Source organism: Notamacropus eugenii, chromosome 5 (genome assembly GCF_028372415.1).
Source record: "Notamacropus eugenii isolate mMacEug1 chromosome 5, mMacEug1.pri_v2, whole genome shotgun sequence".
NCBI lineage: Eukaryota > Metazoa > Chordata > Mammalia > Diprotodontia > Macropodidae > Notamacropus > Notamacropus eugenii.
In genome coordinates this window covers 295,867,036-295,885,713 of record NC_092876.1, presented here as the reverse complement: position 1 = coordinate 295,885,713, position 18,678 = coordinate 295,867,036, and the positions used below count along the sequence as shown (strand labels likewise).

Genomic DNA, 18,678 nt, shown 5'->3' with positions numbered 1-18,678 from the left:
AAAAGACTCATTAGTGGAGGGATAAAGAGGGGAGGTGAGAGAAAAACATGAAGTCTACTCTCATCACATTCCACTAAAGGAAAGAATAAAATGCACACTCATTTTGGTAGGAAAACCTATCTCACAATACAAGAAAGTGGGGGATAAGGGGACAAGCAGGGTGGGGGGGATGATAGAAGGGAGGGCATGGGGAGGAGAATGCAATTCGAGGTTGACACTCATGGGGAGGGATAGGATTAAAAGAGAATAGAAGTAATGGGGGACAGGATAGGATGGAGGGAAATATAGTTAGTCCTATACAACACAACTATTATGGAAGTCATTTGCAAAACTACACAGATTTGGCCTATATTGAATTGCTTGCTTTCCAAAGGGAAGGGGTGGAGAGGGAGGGAGGTAAAGAAGGTGGAACTCAAAGTGTTAGGATCAACTGTCAAGCAATGTTCTGCCACTAGGAAATAAGAAATACAGGTAAAAGGGTATAGAAAGCTATCTGGCCCTACAGGACAAAAGAGAAGACGGAGACAAGGGCAGAGAGGGATGATAGAAGAGAGAGTAGATTGGTCATAGGGGCAATTAGAATGCTTGGTGTTTGGGGGGGGAGGGGACAAAAGGGGAGAAAATTTGTAACCCAAAATTTTGTGAAAATGAATGTTAAAAGTTAAATAAATAAATTTAATAAAAAAAAAAATTTTTAAATAAATAAATAAATAAATAAATGATACAATTTACCCATGAGTGAAGACATCACCCAGTAATACCACTGGCTCTCTTTAAAAATGAGAGGTGACACAAGTAGATTAGGATCTAAAAGACGTTACAGTATTGAAACACAGGGGTAGAACACACAGAATAAAAACACAAACAAACAAGCCAACAAAACCTAATAAATGATGAGCAGGATACTATTTATATCCTAATCAGGTCAAGGAGAAGTACTTTCTTAAGCATCCCTCTCCCTTCCATCAGAGCTCTGGCCTTGATATGTAAAATAAGCATAAACTGTGGTTAGTATTTGTATCAGAAGCTATCGTCAGTTTCAGAGGACTGTCATCCATTTGCTGTCCATCTCACCCATGAAAAGTATAAAAGTGACTATCCTCTTCAATTTCCTCTCCCAATCCTTTCAATGTAAAGTGCTTTGGTGTAGATACTTTTTTATGTGACCCATACGGCACAAAGAGCTTTGCTTAATGTGTCTGATGTGCTGAAGAGTTTGCAGAAAAACCTTTTGAAGCCAATGGAGGATTCATTTTCAGAGTTCCTGTTCTCAGTACAGCCAACACCATTGGTGTCCTTTCAATTTGATGTGCCTACTTTCATTTTTATAGGTCCCTGTCTTGTCTTTATTGTCTTATCATTGCTTTTTGGACAGATTTTTGTTACAAGTGATCACCTCCATATTCTAATATAGAAGTTGGCTTTTGACCCTTTCATTCCCTTCATTTCAGGATGCACAGCATGAAATGTGATTCTTTTACTACTTAATTCCTTCCTCTCCTCATACCCATTTCCACTTCCATTTCCCCATTTCCTTTTATTTGGCTCTCACACATATATATATATTTTTACTTTGTGGTTTCTTGCAGCTTTCTATGCCTCTCTGTGAGAGAGCCAAATAGAACTCCACAGTTAAAAATAGTTTCTGACATTATTTGTGATTCCTAAAGTGTACCACAAATAACCTTTTCTCATTTGATTTCCAGCTAACATGCTGACGATGCTCCAATCTTGTTTTCAGATTATTCCATTACATAGTGCTTTCTCCTGCATTCAGAAAGTTGCAAGTAATGGTTCTGTTTGGGTAACACTTGCAGAGTCATCATTTACAATTTATGAAGCTGGAAAGGCAAAGAAGAAAAACACTGGGGTTCAATTGCTTATTTGAAAGAGAAATCGCAATTAGCTGTTTAAGTAAGAAGCTACATTACCTGACTTAACAGGTATTTTTCTGCTGTAGAGAAATATCTCAGAGGAAGTTCTGAGATATTTGTGTGTATGTATATGTACCTGTGCTTGTGCCAAGCAGAAAGATTTTTGTATCACACTGAACAATGGAGAACATTGCTTTTTAAATGTAGTCTCAATGAGGCAGGGAAATGAAATTTATTACTAATTTTGATACAAGTCCAGGAAAGCAAAACACAAATGCAAAGGAACTTTCTAGGCATTAATAGTACAGAAAACACATTTCATTGTTTTTAAACATAAAATTTTAAATAATCATAGACACAGTTATTAATAGATTTGGGAATGCTTGATGTTCTGTGGTAGAGGGTGGGTTGGCAGGGGAGGAAGGCTTTCATCTATGGTCTGGCACCTCCATAAAACTGAATAACAACAAAAAATTTGCAGAGTTGCTACACTGGGAGACTTATATGGTAGAATTGATCATTTAGGTATATAAAAAGAAATTTCCAGTGAAAATAACACCACTTTTTATTATGCATTCTAGGGATATATTAGATGCAAGCATAAATGTTCCTTATTCAATAAATATATATGATACATATATGTATATACATATATGTGTATACACATATATACATACTCCAGTTGTCATCATAAAGTATACTTGACACAATATAACATATAATTGAGCCTAGGGCTGTCTAGTACATGCTGTGTAAGTTGTTTGAGAAAATGAAATTATAGTGGAATTCCTTTCCTCGGTGCAAGGAAATGACTATCCTTTTTTCTGTTCTACAAAGATACATAATAATATCTTAGATGATTTCCCATGTACATAAGCAAACATCTTCCAACAAGTTAGTAAATTCAAAGCAGTTAAATACAACTCTGAACTTTGGGGACTTGATTTGTCAGTTTAGTCTATAACATTATTTCTAAGGTTACATTTAGCAGGCATTACACAAGATTGGCTGTGTCTTTGTAAACTGCATGGCTTGAAGTAATATTTTTGTTTTCTTTCCCTAACAGGTACATGAGGCAGTCCCATGTTACAGTGAGTGTAATCAGTATTCATGGGTTGTAGAACACTGGTCTCCATGCAGAATCAACAGTGAGCTAAGAGCTTTCCATTGTGGAGAAGGAATACAAACTAGAAAAGTCAGGTATGTGAAAATCTCAACACTTTGGAGGAAAAGACTAAGAAAAAGATATAGTTTTCATAAAAATTAGGCGATTGTTCTCACCCAGTGGTGCTCAGATATCTTTTTTTGAAAAAAAGATGTGGTTGGACTACATGCATGTGTATATACATGTCTATAGTCTATATATACTATAGACATATATATACATAAGTATACACATGCATGTATGTAGTCACATATATACATATAGGTTGTATTTCCATAGGCATTCCTTTTGAAATGTCTCCTTAGTTTTCTTATGAAGACCTATATATGTCATAATTGACCATCGACTGACTCATGACCATCAACTGACCACAGATGGGTAGACTGCAAATGTGTTGATTCATCTGCTTATCAGTACATTGGTTTGTTGACTTAAGGGATATGTGTTTTCCCTTTTATAGGTCTTGGAACATCCAATATGGGGTTTCAAATCTCTGTAGTTAGTTTAACCTTAGGGACAAGTCAGAATTTACTGACTATATCGAAAGACTAAAAAGTGTATTGTAACTTGGTTTCAAATGGAGAGAGAAGAGCAGTTTAAAATGGCACTGAGAGGAAAATATAGCTATTCCCAGACTACTTTAAGGGACGCATCTTTTAGATACACAGAGGCAACATGAATTAGAAAATGAATACAATTAGAATCTGGAAAAGAAAAAAATGGAGAAGGAGAGAGAGCCACCAAACCATTGCCAGGGAAGAGAAAGGAACAAGTATTTATCAAGTGCCTACTGTATGCCAGGCACCGCTATACTCTACAAATATGATTTCATTTGATAGGTGAAAAGAGGATCTTTCCCACACAATTGTGTGCTGTAAGTATGTTTTCTGTCCCCAAATAGATTTCTAGGTCCTTTGGGCAGGGACCATCTTTACTATTTCTTTTGCCTCCCAACACTGTTTATTTGAGCATGGAGTGCACACAAAGCACTGAAAGAATAAAGCTTATTTGACAAACTAACTGGTGAAATATTGCTACTTTCCTTAGATTTTTTTGTAAATCCTAATTGCATGATGTTTCATTTTGCTTAAGTCATATTATAAAGTCTGTTTTGCAGTCCTTGGGAGAACCTTCTCCCCCTCCTCACGTACACTTTTTGTCACAACCTGACAGATGTGTAAATGCCATGGATGACAGTGAAAGCGGCAGGGTGGATGGTACCCTATGCAATCAGGCTGAAATTCCTGCAGAAACCCAGACATGTTCACTCCTCTGCCCCAATGAGTGTGTCATGTCTAACTGGGGACAATGGAGCAAATGCCCACAGGTAGGTAAAGCCTCTTTCCCTCCTCACACCTCAGAATCCTTTTGTGATGACTTGCCCAGGCTCCTTCTGCTTGCCAGGGATGCTTTTCAAAGCCTTCTGTCTAATAATAAGGAAAAAATGATTTTTTCGAGGAAACCAAAGTGAACAATTTCAGCAAGTTAAAATGAGTAATTTTCGATGCCAGTTATTCTTCCCAAGATTCAGTCTTAGCAACAGGAATGCGGAAATGTGCCTGCAATGATCACACTAGGATTCTGCTGTGCTCCTATTGTTAAGGGGCTCTTCTTTAGCAATGAAATGACTCTCATTATAATTTCCCGGTTCCGTTCCATTTTTAGCTTCGTGGAATCAATTACATCTCAGGAGCACAACTCCACTGTGTAATTTAGCTCCTGTTAGAGTGTTGATCTGTTTTGTCCTTCTTCTATTCTCAAAAAAGATGATCTGTTATGTTCCCACTACATGCCACTGACTGGATGGAAGCTTAGAGGAACACAGTATAAATGTGTCAAGCATGACCTTATAAACCCCTTATTCAGGTTTCAGTTTTCAACTTCACATTTTTTCAGAAGATGATCTGGGAACAACTTTTGCCCTGGTGATTCTGTCCAAGGATGGAAATAGGTTGGATTTCCTTTAGCATGTGATTTCCAAAAAGTCAGGAAGTGCTGAGGGTATTATGTGGTTGTATAGATCATGGAGAGAAAGAGCGAGTTTCTTGTCTTTTTAGTTCATTTATAATACTGATGATTTGGGCAGAGGGTGATGTGAAAAGGGATAATGTCCTTGAGATCAATGAATAGTAGGAGCTGTGGTTAATTATTGTCTCTGAAAGCCTTATCTTTGAAATTGATATAACTCTGTTCATGAAAGACATTTCCTTCTGTCTTTGGCAAAAAGATGAAAAAAAAAAGCAGCTAGACATTTGTGAGAGGAGGTTGTTTTGCCTACTGGGCCATTTCTTTCAGATATGTGTTCCCTGGAAATACATGCTCCTTATTTAGCTTTCACCTTAGAAAGTTCATTTAATTTTCTCTTAGACTAAAACTATCCTTGCTACAAGAGCAAAATAAGCTCTTTTAGCTATCTTAATGGTTCTGTTATATGGCCAAATACATAAATTCGTCCTTTATCTCAAAAACCGTTTCTGTCATGCACTCTTTATTAATTAGCAATCTGTAGAACTTCAATTAAATGTAGAGGTAAAGAGCTGTTTCAGTTCTTATAATTTGCTCGTGAAAGATTCTGCTAACCCATGGACACTTTACTGTGAAAAGATTGTCCTATTAAATTGGGGATACAGAAATGTGTATGACCACTAAACTGATTTATTATGTGGAGGAAGTTTTTGCAAACAACGTGTCCTTAGGCTCCTGAGGTTAGTGTTCCTTGAATCCAATTGGTCATTTTTGAAGTTTACTTTGTTTAAAAAAAAATCATGTAGGATTCAGAAAGAATTTGGGAGAAGAAAAATTTGAAAGATTTGTCCAGATGTTTCCACTTTAATCTAGGATTAGTATTCGCATACTTGGGGTGTGTTGGGCAATAGTTTTAATGCTGGTCATATCATGTAATTTTAAGTGGTACGTTCTGTCTTTTGTATATTGCTTACAAAATGTCCAGGTGAAAAACTGAAAAGCACAATCATTTTTCACAATAATTCCCCAAAACTATTAGATTATAAGTGAGGACAGGGACTGCCTTTTGCCTCTTTTTGTATTTCTAACACTTAGCACAGTCCCTGGCACATAATAAGAGCTTGATTGATTGGCATAATATAACTCCAACACAGAATTCCCTGCATGCACAGCTCTCTGAATCTAGAAGACAGTAAGTATGCGTTATTGATGATTAAAAACAGAACACAAATAAATAAAAATGAATAGATTAAATCAAGATTCACTTGATCTTATGATATTTTATAGAGACAACAAGGACTGGTGTTTGATTAGCAATCAAGAGTTTTAATACACATTAATGAAAAATCTAAGCCTGTATAAAAAAGTGCATGTACAATGCTCTTTGCACCATGATTCTAGTGGTTATAAATATTGGCAACTGTTTTATATGATACTCTTTTAAAGATCAGGTGACCCGTTCCTTGACATTTGATGATATGTGCAGCTGGTCATATTTTGCTCTTTTCTTTCTCATGATAAGTCATGCTAGCCAAAGGAAATAATCTAGAGATTATTCAAAAGAAGAAACTATTTTCCTTTTATTTATGCAGATAATTTTTTTAGTGTTCTGCTGTGATTTGGATGAAACATATTAAATCTTCCACATACCCACATAAGTCAGGGATTCAGGATGCTGGGGTTCTCTAGAGAATGCTAAATTATAACATAACCAGTTAATTTAAATAATCTATGTAGTAAAACAATCAGTGGTCAACTCTGTATGGTGCATGTACTCTTTATTTAGTGTCTGGTTTAGATGCTGTGGAAAATGCCAGGGAAATAGATGACTCAGATCCTGGCTTAGTGTGGCTTGTGAGAACTAGTGGCAATCTTCAGCTGATTTTCAGGCAGAAAGAAAGGTGATTTCTTTGGTTGTTTGGACTCTATTAGGGCAGACTATATTTTTTAACAGACTTGAAAAAAAATAATCCCTATCCTCTAGAAATTAGCTTTCTAAGCAATTTTATCTCAGATTTTTTTTTCTCACTCCACAGCAAATGTATCTATAGAACTTTAAAGTTGACAAAGTACATACATTATCTTATATTATAGCCAATCTGTGATAGAAGTGCAGCAAACATTATTGGCTCCTTTTTTGTTACATATGAAACAATTGAGGTACAGAGATTAAGAGATTTTTCCATAGTCTTATAAATAATAAACATCAGATGCTGTATTTGAACTTTGGCTTTTCAAACACCAAATTCAGAACTCTTCTTTTAGCCGTGATTCTGCTCAAATACAATGGGAGCATTTACACTACACAGGATAGAAAAGAAATAGAATACAGTCTTTGTCCTTGAGGATCTTTCAGTATACATGAGACACTTTTTCATTTTGCTTTCTCTGTCCTTTTGGTTGGTTTGTTTCATATGGATTTACAAAAGAAAGTATTGCTAATTCAAGGACCATGGGGCATCTATCTCTGATCTCTCTCCCTTAGACCAAGGGATCAAAAGAATTCAGTAGAAGGAGATTAAAGCTCCCATGGCACAATCTCCTACAATCTTTTTATAGTGGTAGATGAGAAGTAGAAATAAAGTTGTATTTATTTCTTCACCAAGGAAATATCCCCCTCAATACCTGAAATGAGTTATTGGTTGATCCTTCAGAAATAAAATTTGTTACCTCTCTGCCTGGAAAAGAGTCTATAAACCTAATAGTGTTATGGGGAAAAAAAGAGTAAGACATTGGAAAGATAACTGTGAGCGAACAGGTTGCTGACCGAGCAATAACTGCCAATTATATCCCATACAGAAGAAAGAAGAAGACAGAGACATTAAAAATGGTACTGAGACCATTTTCAAACTATATTAGAAAACATTCAAGACTATGAATATATTGAAGAAGAACAAGAAGGGATTTGTAGAAAATAGAAAACAATGTACTTCTTTTACCTGCATGTTCATACTCTTTCTTTCCCATACAGCATGTTTTGATTTTTTTAAAATTGGGACATTGTGTGTAAAAGATGTTAGAATGAAATGCAGCTTTTGAAGTTGTAGGTAGGAAAGCTTAGGATAATGGGAGCCTAGATCTAAACCATGAAGGGGCAGAGAGGCCATCTAACCCAATCCTCTATTTATTTATCTATTCTTTTGTTGGTTGGTTGGCTGGTTGGTTATTGAATAGTGAGTAGAATGAGTAGAAAGGAGAAAGTGGAGTCTCAGAGAGCCATTTCATAATGGGTGAAAGGAAACCTTTGGGGAAAGCTAACCTTTAGAAATTTTCCTCCAGGAAGATACCTCCGCTTGAGCAATGATTTGAATTTTAATTGATTTCTATCAAACTTGCATCATCTGAATGCTTTAGTGGATGATTAGAATGATTGCCAAGCATGCCCTCTGCCAGCTGGAATTCAAGCCTCAGTACCAGGGCTTTCCAAATGCCATCTCATGATCAAACAGTGAGTCAGCTATCTAGCAGCCTGATCCCTCTAACAGCCTCCGAGGGAGTATCACAATCCAATCACTTTGCAGAGAAACTGCTCATGGCTTCAAAAACATAAAATCTGGGTTGATTCTCAGTCATAACAAAACACTGCCACATATGTGCCCCTTTGCTCTGTCTGTGGATTGCTCTCTAGTTCTTTATGCATGCAAAGGGCTCCATGAGGCTAAACTAAGCCGTCAATCTTTTTTGGTGGAGACAGCACCTCAAAAGGATAAGGGGAAAGTGTGACAGCTTTTTGATAAGCATTCTGAAAGAAACATTCAAGGTTAAGAAAATTGCCCTTTAATACATGGCATTCCTGTGTTATTTTTGGAGAAGGACTGTCAGCAATGACATTTAATTACTGGTGACTCAGCATTTCTGCACAGTGACACTATTTCTGGAAATGGCCCTGCCAGGGAAACAGCTTAGAAAAAGTCAGCATCCAGGACTCCTTCTTTGAGTAACTAACGTTCTCCTGCATGCCATGGATTGAGTATCCTCTCTTGGATGCCATGACAGTTTGGGAGGTAACACTTCCTCAAGAACAATTCTAGCCATCAGGGTTCCAGAGTCACTCTCTCCTTGGAACTCATAGCCAAGAGCCTTGACAGAGAAACTACTTTTCTGTAGCATCCTCCTCTCCAATGCCAAATTGATATGCTTTTCTTGGAACTACAGGGATTCAGCATTTGGTGACCCTGGGCATTTTCACTCCCAAAAAAACCATGTTTCCTTCTGTATGAAGCAGCTTCAGGGTCATCACACTTAATTAATATTCACTGAGCAGCTGCTAGATGCCGAGCACCACAGTAGGCCCTACATGATGGACTCCTGGAGATAACTATCTCATTTCATGTAGGCAAGCAAACAGCTACTTCAGGAAGGTAGCCTTTGGCCCTGCTACAGAAGAGAATGTGTGTATTAGAGATGAAGTAGTATAGTCTCTCTCTATGAAGCTAGATATTTGGTTAAGGAGAACATTTGTGTTACAAGATGATGAGAGAGAGGAGAGAGAGAGAGAGAGAGAGAGAGAGAGAGAGAGAGAGAGAGAGAGAGAGAGAGAGAGAGAGAGAGAGAGAGAGAGAATATTCCCGTGCCAATTTCTGTGCTAGGATCAATCAGGATATCAAAATGTGGAGAGAGAAGATAGACAAATGAATATATATCCCACATGGACTCAGGGGGTTATCTGCCAACTCTTGCTCACACTGCAAAGTTGCATCTCTAAGGAAGCTTCTGATTACATCTTCCACTCAGGTTTCTAAGGATACTTCTGAGGGTTTAGAGGTACCCTACTAATACTCTCTACTCAAAACCACATTGTAATGTGACCTCCCTAGTATCGGTCCCCAATTATTGGCAGTCCAGAATCAAAACTAATTAATATCAGTTAGCACTAACAAAGGGTTATTTACTGAGAAGACATTACAAGAAAAGAAGTATAATTATTTCCTTTTGACATCTGTGAATACACTCTGCTCTATACCACCTTGGTACCTGAGGAAAGCAGTTGCTACAGAATATATCTTTCCACAGAGTTCAGATCTGAATGTGGCAGGCATAGCCAATGGACAAGTTGATCTTGCGTTCTTTTGATTTATGGCTACTCTGAGTCAAGTATATTACTTTACCATTTTGCTCTTCACCAAGGTTGGATGTTGGCACACCTTGGCATATCCATCCCTGGAAGTCTGGAAGTCTACCTTTCTGATTCTTTGAAGCTCACAAAGTCATAGACTAGTATTCTTCAGTACACATTCACCTAAGACAGGAAAGAATATACTACAGGGACAGGAAAACAGCAGAACCATAGTACATATGTGTGTATATATGTACATATATGTATATATGTATGTGTGTATATGTGTATATGTATATATACATATATATATATATATTTTGCTCTTCCAGCATGTGAATCCTTTCTGGTTTAGGATTATTTGTTGATTGACTAAGATGCTTTTCCTAACCCTTCACCCTTTTCTTCTACCATTGTGGACTTCTGGGTTTTAGCATTTATACTACTCATAAGTTATTTTCTTGGAGATCCTGGGCATTGTGCTTTAGGTAATTCCTTTCTAAGAGGCCCCTATAATGTCTATCTCTCCCTGCCAGAAAAATCATCTAGTAGTGCCTACCACATGAAGATATCTCACTCAACAGACATCAGCTGCTGTTGTGAACCAGAATATTCCTATTTTAGTAACATAATTGAAATTTTTTTGGAATTTGACTGAAACAATAATTTTATGAACAATCAATGTTACCAAACACCATAAGAGGCATCATAACTTTGGTTCAAAAAAGCAAAGACATTTTTAATATAAAATTTTCACACTGATTGATTCCTCCCACCTGTGTCATCAGTCAGCAAGTAACAACACGTAGCTAACGCTGCTTGTGTTCAGAAGAACCCTGCACAGGATCTTCTTTTAAATATCTCTTTTAAATCAAGGGACACATTTTTGTTTGCCTTTCATGTTGTCACCATTTGTTTATTCAATTCTGACAATTCACTATTTATAGTAGAGATAGTAGGAAAGAAAAAAAAGAAAAGGAAAAAGACTGGGGCATGGAAAAATAAATGTTATTTCCTAGCATTCTCTCCCTACCAGGTCATCATCTTCTGTTTCCACTTTGTAACTGGTCTTTGCCTTGAGATAGTAATGGTTTTCAATAACATTTACTTAAGCAATGGCTTGCTGCTGACCAACAATTTCCATTTGATGGCACAATGATAGATTGACAGTTAAATAAAAACAATACCCAATTATTTTGATCTCTTTGATCATCTTTAATCTTCTCCTTTCCTGAACTCCTACAGTACTTAACAGTCTATACCACACAATTTAGCATACACTTACATACTGTTTTGTGTTTCTCTACATCTAACATAAGAGGAACTAGTCAGCAGGAGCCCCTTCCTATGGGATCTAAAGTATATGCTTTACCTCCTACTAAACCTTGTAGGCAGACTTGGTGAGCTTGCTTTTGAAAGTGCTTAATAATGTAAGATGAAGAGGGGCTGCTCCTCATGGGCATTTTATTGACTACGTCCAGTTTGCTAATTATGGGATGAAAAAATTCATACTTTTGATTGACCACTGAAATAGAACTGGGTGTGCATTCTGAAGGCCCAACTAGCCAGAGAAATATGTCTGTCTGTCTGTCTCTATCTCCTTTTCCTTCTCTTTCTCTCTCTTTCTCTTTCCCTCTCAATCTCTTCTCTAGTTCCATTCAAATGAGGAGGAATGGATTACTCTAAGCTTCCAGGTGAGGAGAGAGTGCTAACATCAGATCATTCAATGAAGTGGATATATATATATAAAAGAATCTATTGTTTCCTGTCTTTGGTATATGTATATATATATATGTATGTATAAAAGAATGCATTAGTCTATGACCTTGTGAGCTTCAAAAAGCCAGAAGAGTAAACTTCCAGACTTTCAGTGATAAGAATTTCAAGGTCTTCCAACATCCTGCCTTGCTAAAGGGGAAAATGGTAAAATTCTACACTTTACTCAGAGCAACTCTGAATCAAAGGAAAGCATGACCAACTTGTACATTGGCTATACCTGCCACATTCAGATCTGAACTTGTGGCTCATTCTCCTCAGGTACCAAGGTGATGTAGAGCAGAATCTACGCATGGGCCTCTGACTTCTGAGGACTTGCCATACACAAAGAATTAGCTCCAGGCAATCTCCTTTTTATGGTTCTGGTGTGCTAGTCTTGCCCTCTTACCCCTTGTTTATCTCTGCAATGCAGGGAAGTTGCACAGAATGCTTCCTTGATACCATTTTTGGGGGAAGGCTTGAACTAATTTTGGTATATACACAAAAATATATAAGTATATATATTTATATAAAAATATAAAGCATATACATATTTTCCTCCTTCAGGCCTACATTCTTCCCAGCTTACCAGCTATAGGTGATGACCTTACTCCTAGCATAAATTCAAGATTTCTTGTCAAGAATACAGTAGGTTCAGTTAGGGTTCAAGGTTGGACCCTCACAAGGACCAGTGAGAACTATAGTTGATATGGTGGGTATTAGGCAGTATTATTAAGTATATTAAGGCATATTAGGTAGAGAGGTCACAGTGTGTCAATAGCTGAGTGACACCAGGTTCTCAGAGGCTGTATCAGGTCCCTGACATTAGGCAGCCAATAAAACTTTTTCTCCTACACATAAAGCTTCTCAGTGGGCGCAGTACCTATTGGTCTGTCTTTTATACACACTTTTGCTGGCAAAATAAAGTGTACTGCATTTTGGCCCACATAACCTCCATGACCCTCTGTCGATATCAATGGCTAAAAGTGCAGTGTGAGATATGAGTATGTGGAAGTCAGTACTCTATACTTTAATGCAGCTATAATCTTATTATTTTGGTTTCTGCTTCTAATAGCAAAGATCAAACACAGCCACAAAGTCTTGTCTCTTGTAATTCTTGCCCATGCCTTTCCTAAATCCTCCAAAACATTCTGCCCAATGTGGTTTTTCCTCGAATAGGGAGGTTATGATCGCACTGTACTTTTCCCTGGTCAGTGAGAGCATTGCATTCAGTTCTGGTCACCAACATTTAAGAACAGTGCTAAAGTTCAGAGTGTACAAAGAGAGCAAACAGAATAATTGAAAGAACTTGAATTTTTGATGTATGAGAATAAGTTGAAGGCAGAAGCATGTTTACACTGAACAGAGACGTAATGCGGACATACTAACTGTGTTTAAGTATTTGAGGGGCTGCCACATGGAGGGAGTATTCGATTTGTTTTGTTTGGCCCCACAGGGTAAAACTAGAAGTAATGGGTAAACATTTCAAAGAAGTCAATTTAGGTTTGATATTAGGGAAGACAGAATTAAAGAAAAAGACTTCGTTACAATTAGAGCAGACCCAAAGTGGGATTGCTTGCTTTGAGAGTTAGTGGATTTCACCTCAGAGATCTTTCAGAAAAGATTAGACAACTACTTTTCAGGTATGTCATATTGGGGATTCCTTTGTGTATGTGTTGACCAGAGGGATGATGAAGTAAATTACTTCCAGCTCTCAAATTCTGTAATTTTTAATTCTATGCCTCTCAGGCATTCTTTTTTACTTGCTTTTCTGACATGGATAATTATTCTAAACTATTTCTAGCAAATTCATGGGTTTATTATGAGATTTGATGCAATTAGCCTCCTCTTTATAATATGTAAAGGAGAGCATAAGGATGGTATCACAACCTACAGGCAATATCTTTTCCTTTTTGACTCTGTACTGAACAATCTCCATAACAGTGGCATAGACCTTTGCTAAACATACACTATTCTTCCTGTTTTATGTTTTACTTGATATTAATAATTGGAATCATCAAACTAAGCTGAGTCTCTTGTTGCTTCTTTTACCCCAAGCATATATGACTTTTTCATATGTGTGTGAGACACCTTGTTGAAGAAAAGTCTTTAAGGAATCAAATGCTTTTGTTATTGTAAAAAAAAAAAAAAGATCAATAAATATAAAGTAATTTGTTCTGAATGCTGTCTGATACCTTATGCAACTATAAAGATACAATCTATAAATATCATTTGAGGAAACTGGATTATTCTTTTTCTCATATCATCATTGAGGACGTCTTTGATATTTGATGGGGATTATTATCACAAAGATTTTGTAGAGATGGAAACATAAGCATATTGGTTTTTAGTTATTGGTATTTTCTGAATCATTTCTTTTTAAATTTATTTTTTTTCCACTCAGTATGTAGTAATATTTCCCCATTCATATATCTTTGTGATTGTTCCAACAATCTTCATTATGTGTCTGGTTAGGACTAGCAGTTCTTGTCATTTCTTTTCTCTTTTATGGCATTTCTATATCTTCAAGTAGGGCATGGCAAATAAATAGCCACTGATGAATAAAATGATTCAATATGAGCCCTTAAAGAGCTTGACAGATCTTTTACTATTTTTCTCCTCTCAATTTCATTCCTACTTGCTTTGGGGATGACTATGATTACTTTGTTTTCTTACCAAACTTTTGGCTTATTTTAGTTTCAACTGCATCTCACTTTTTTAAGGCACTATTGTTAAAAAAAATTCACAATATTCTTTCCATAAGAAATTACAAATGAGTTTATAGTCTGTCAGTAATACCACTGACCCCCATATCCCTCAGCTTAACAAGATGATCTAGTATATGCTGTCTCAAATATTTTCTGGACTCCCTGACCTGGTGATTTAATTACATCAATTAAATTTCCTTAGGAAATACTAGTATGAGGCAATATTTGCTCTAATGAGAGAAATTGATTTGGAAATTGATCACATCTCAGTAACCACTAATTTTATATCAACTAAGAAATAGTTTCATTTATTTGGGATGGCATTTGGTTCTTGCATGTCATACTTCTTGACTCTTGCCTTGAAGAAATATGAGATTTTCACTTCTTTTTTTCTTAACATTAAGCAATATTATCTTTTTTTTTGTTACCACCCCTTTATGTACAACTTTTCATGGAATTATTTGAAAACCTGGGATTTCACTGATACAGGTGAGGAAACTCCTATCAGTATAGATCTGCAAAATTTTTTTTTTCTCAGAAAATTGCCTAGGATGTAAGAAGTTTAGAAAGTTGTTCTGGGTGACATAGTCAATGTATGTGAGAAACAAGACTTGAACTCAGGTTCTCCTGACCCTGAGGCTAGCTCTTAATCCGTGAAACTATACAGCCTCTAAAAGAAGTTACTGAGTGTTAATCTATACATCAATTTAAATTGGAACATCTCTGTTTCTTTGCATAGTTTCTCAATGGCTTCATTCTCCGCAACTGACATTAGCACATTAATTATTTTTGTCTTTTTGAAAATTTTCATGATGAGCACTTCTATATGAAATGACCAAATTTCCCAAGAAATGCTATTATTGTTGCCTTAAGATATATGATTAAAAACAACTCATCTGATTCCATTATTTGTATATCCGTGAACTATTCTTTTATTTAAAATCTATTTTCTTTTTGTCTTTTGACTTAGTTTTATCAAAAATGTTGATAATGATATTTATATGGAACTTTAAGGTTTTAAAAACTCACTATAAATATTATATCATTTTATCCTCACAACCCTGGAAATAATACTATTATTATAATGATTTTATAGATAAGAAAACTGAGGGCAGATAGAAGTTAAGTGACTTGCCCAGTGTCACATAGCTCAGGCTAGTAGATATCTGAGGTAAGATCTGTACCAGCTCCAGTATTCAGATCCAGCATTCTGTCTACTTCTACCACCTCATTGCCTCTGTTAAGATCTATAAGATTTAGTTTCTTTAGAAGTAAATCTAACCAGTGAAGGATCTCATGTTTAGAGGCTTAGAGGGCCAAGCATTGAGTAAATGTATACAGATGGTCTAAAATGTATAATTCTTGGCACCTATACTATCTTTTCTCATTACTCTATCACTATCAATTCAAGAGAAAGAGAGTCACACAGGACATGAAACAATTTTGTATTCTAATTTGTTTTGTTAAGTACTATAGTCAAAGCAATCATTACCAGGTGCTAGTCTCTGGATGAGGAATCTTTCTGCACTCAGCAGACTGGTCTTCAGAAAGTAGAAAAAATGAGATTGTATATTTTGAGATTTGGAAGGGACCTCAGGGGCCACTTAGTCAAACTTACATAAGAATGACATCTATGATATACTCAAAGTATGTTCAGAATTTTCTTGAAGACTTCTGAGGTAGGGGGAACCCTCCACTTTTATTTAACTTAACTTTTTTTAGGATTTCTTTTTCCTTCCATCAAATTTCACCTTAGTTCTTTGCAACTGCGGGTCCACAAAGAACAAGTCTATATTTTCTTCCACATAGTAGGTCATAGTTCTTCTCAACTTTCCCTTGTATTATTTGTGATTTCTCTTGAGGACAGATGGCATTTCCTGCTTCCTCATTCCCATCTAAGTCATCTTTTCTCCAAGGTAGCTACTTCCAGTTCTTTTAACTGACATATAAAACAATCCCAAGGTCCTTCACTATCCTGACTATCTTTCTTTAGGTGATCTTCATCTTATCAATATCCTTCCTAAAATGGACTGTTCAGAATAAAATAAAATACTCCAGAAGTAATCTGATTTGGACAGAGTACAGTACAATATTTACCTTCCCAGTATAATAGTAAGTGCCCCAACATACATGGGGTAGGGAGCTACTACTACAGGTTCTTAGATCTGCATTCATAAAAGGAAAGGCAACTTTTGAGGGGTTAAGAATTCCTTTAATCAAGTACATATATCATTCACATAGTTCAGCAGAGTCAGCACCCTGAACTTCAAAGAAAATACAGAGAAATCAAAGATCAACAGACATGGCTTCCTCTGCCTGAATTCAGCACATAGGTCCAACTGTCTGATCATAGTTACCAGAGAGGAAAGCCCTGACATCTGAGTTTTCAAAGCCAGTGGGCTCCTTTAGCAGCTTCCCAGAGTCCTCATCTGGCCAAACAAACACTTCCAGTCAGTAAGCCCCAGACTAAAACCTCAACTCAGAGTATTTATACCTTTTTCAGAGCCAGAGGGCATCATAACCCTTGAGAACCAGTACCTCATTAACAAAAGGCTTGTGCCTTCCCACAAATCTTCCCTAATCAAATTCCCCTTAATGGGTGGGGAAGATCTTTAATCACATTAAAATAATTAACCATACAAATACATATGCTGTTTCTAGTTAAAGAAACTCTTGTTTCTGTACTTTACACTTTGTTAAGACTCTTGATTGATAAAAGCAAGATTCATTAGAGACACTTGATTAGACTAAAACCAAAACAACAAAAGATCCTATTTTGCTTGCCATCACACCTAGTCAACAAGCACTTATTGACAACTTACTCTGTTAGCCTACTTATCCAGACACTGTGCTAAGCACTGAAACATTAAGTCTTGGATACAATGCTCTTCTTAAAGTAGCCTGAAGTTAAAATTACATTTTTGACCATGATTTCAAGCTTTCGGTTCATGTCAACTTGCTGTCCACTAAAGTCTGATCTTTCTCAGAAGGACTGTTCTCTTTTTACAATTCCCTAGTCTTTTACTTGCACAGTTGATATGTTTAGCCTGGGTTTAAGATTTCACATTTATCTCTGTTGAATTTCAATATTTGTATCTGCCAATATGTGGTTTTTGCTTTTGTTTTGGATTCTGACTCTGTTATCCGGTATCTTTACTCTCCCTTCTAGCTTCTTGTCACTTCTAAATTGGATACATGTACAATTTCTACCTTTTTACAAGAAATTAATAAATATGATAAACAGCACAAGCTAAACACTAGCCCTGGGGCCACTCCATGAAAGATATCCTTCCAAGTTGACATTCAACCATAAAAGATTTCTGTTTGAGTCCAGACGTTCAACCAGTTCTGAATCCATTAATCATGTATTATTTACCATTATTGTATATTATCTACTATTATCAATGATTCTAACTAGCTTTGAGTAATTGAAAGTTCCATGACCAGGTTAATGGTTTAGTTATCAAAACTGGTTATTGGTCTTGTTTCTGTCTTGGATTTTCAGGGTAAGTCCCTAACTATCTTGAGTTGAGAAGGAATTCCACAGTTGAAGATCTTGTAGGGGTGGATTAAGTTGGATGCAGCATATTCAGGTTACTAGCACAGTACAGAATACAATATGAACTCTATAATTCCCATGAAATATCTGGATTATGCAAAATCATCCCACAAAACCAACTCCTAGTACTATTAGGAGATGGGGATGGCAGTGTTCAGTGTGAGATATTTTCAGAAATCTCTGACCTGGTGACACAGGCATTTGTTCACATAGTTTACAGCTTTGGAGAGGAAAACATACATTATTTTTAACTGTACTATACTTGAACATTTGTGGACTTAAAGGAACACTTATTCTTAATGATCAACAATCAAATCTATAGTATTCCAAAAGATCTAGTAATTTGCAATTAAAAGATAGTTTAGATACTGTAACTCAAGGGTCAGGACAGATGGATCGTTGGTCATCTGACAGAAGCTCTACTACTTATACAGATTAAGGATTATAGAGCTATACTGGGTTCTCCTGTCCATGGATCTAGTTTTCTAGTACCTTTGCCCCTCGGAAGGACAATCATGTTCCTCCTTTGACTGAATACAGAGATCCTTTCTTGAGCTGGACTGCTAAGCATTCAAACCCTACTGGAGAGAATGAAC

At 36.4% G+C, this 18,678-nt stretch overlaps 1 protein-coding gene across 2 annotated transcripts in view; it reads left to right on the top strand.

Annotated features, from left to right (window-relative positions):
- The window catches only part of THSD7B (thrombospondin type 1 domain containing 7B), a 1,192,820-nt gene that overhangs the window by 1,064,348 nt on the left and 109,794 nt on the right, over positions 1-18,678 (top strand). For both annotated transcript variants that reach the window (XM_072613204.1, XM_072613205.1), the window contains 2 exons: positions 2,941-3,074; positions 4,213-4,366. In XM_072613204.1, the coding sequence (XP_072469305.1) occupies positions 2,941-3,074; positions 4,213-4,366 (288 nt within the window). The remainder of the gene's footprint in view (positions 1-2,940; positions 3,075-4,212; positions 4,367-18,678) is intronic.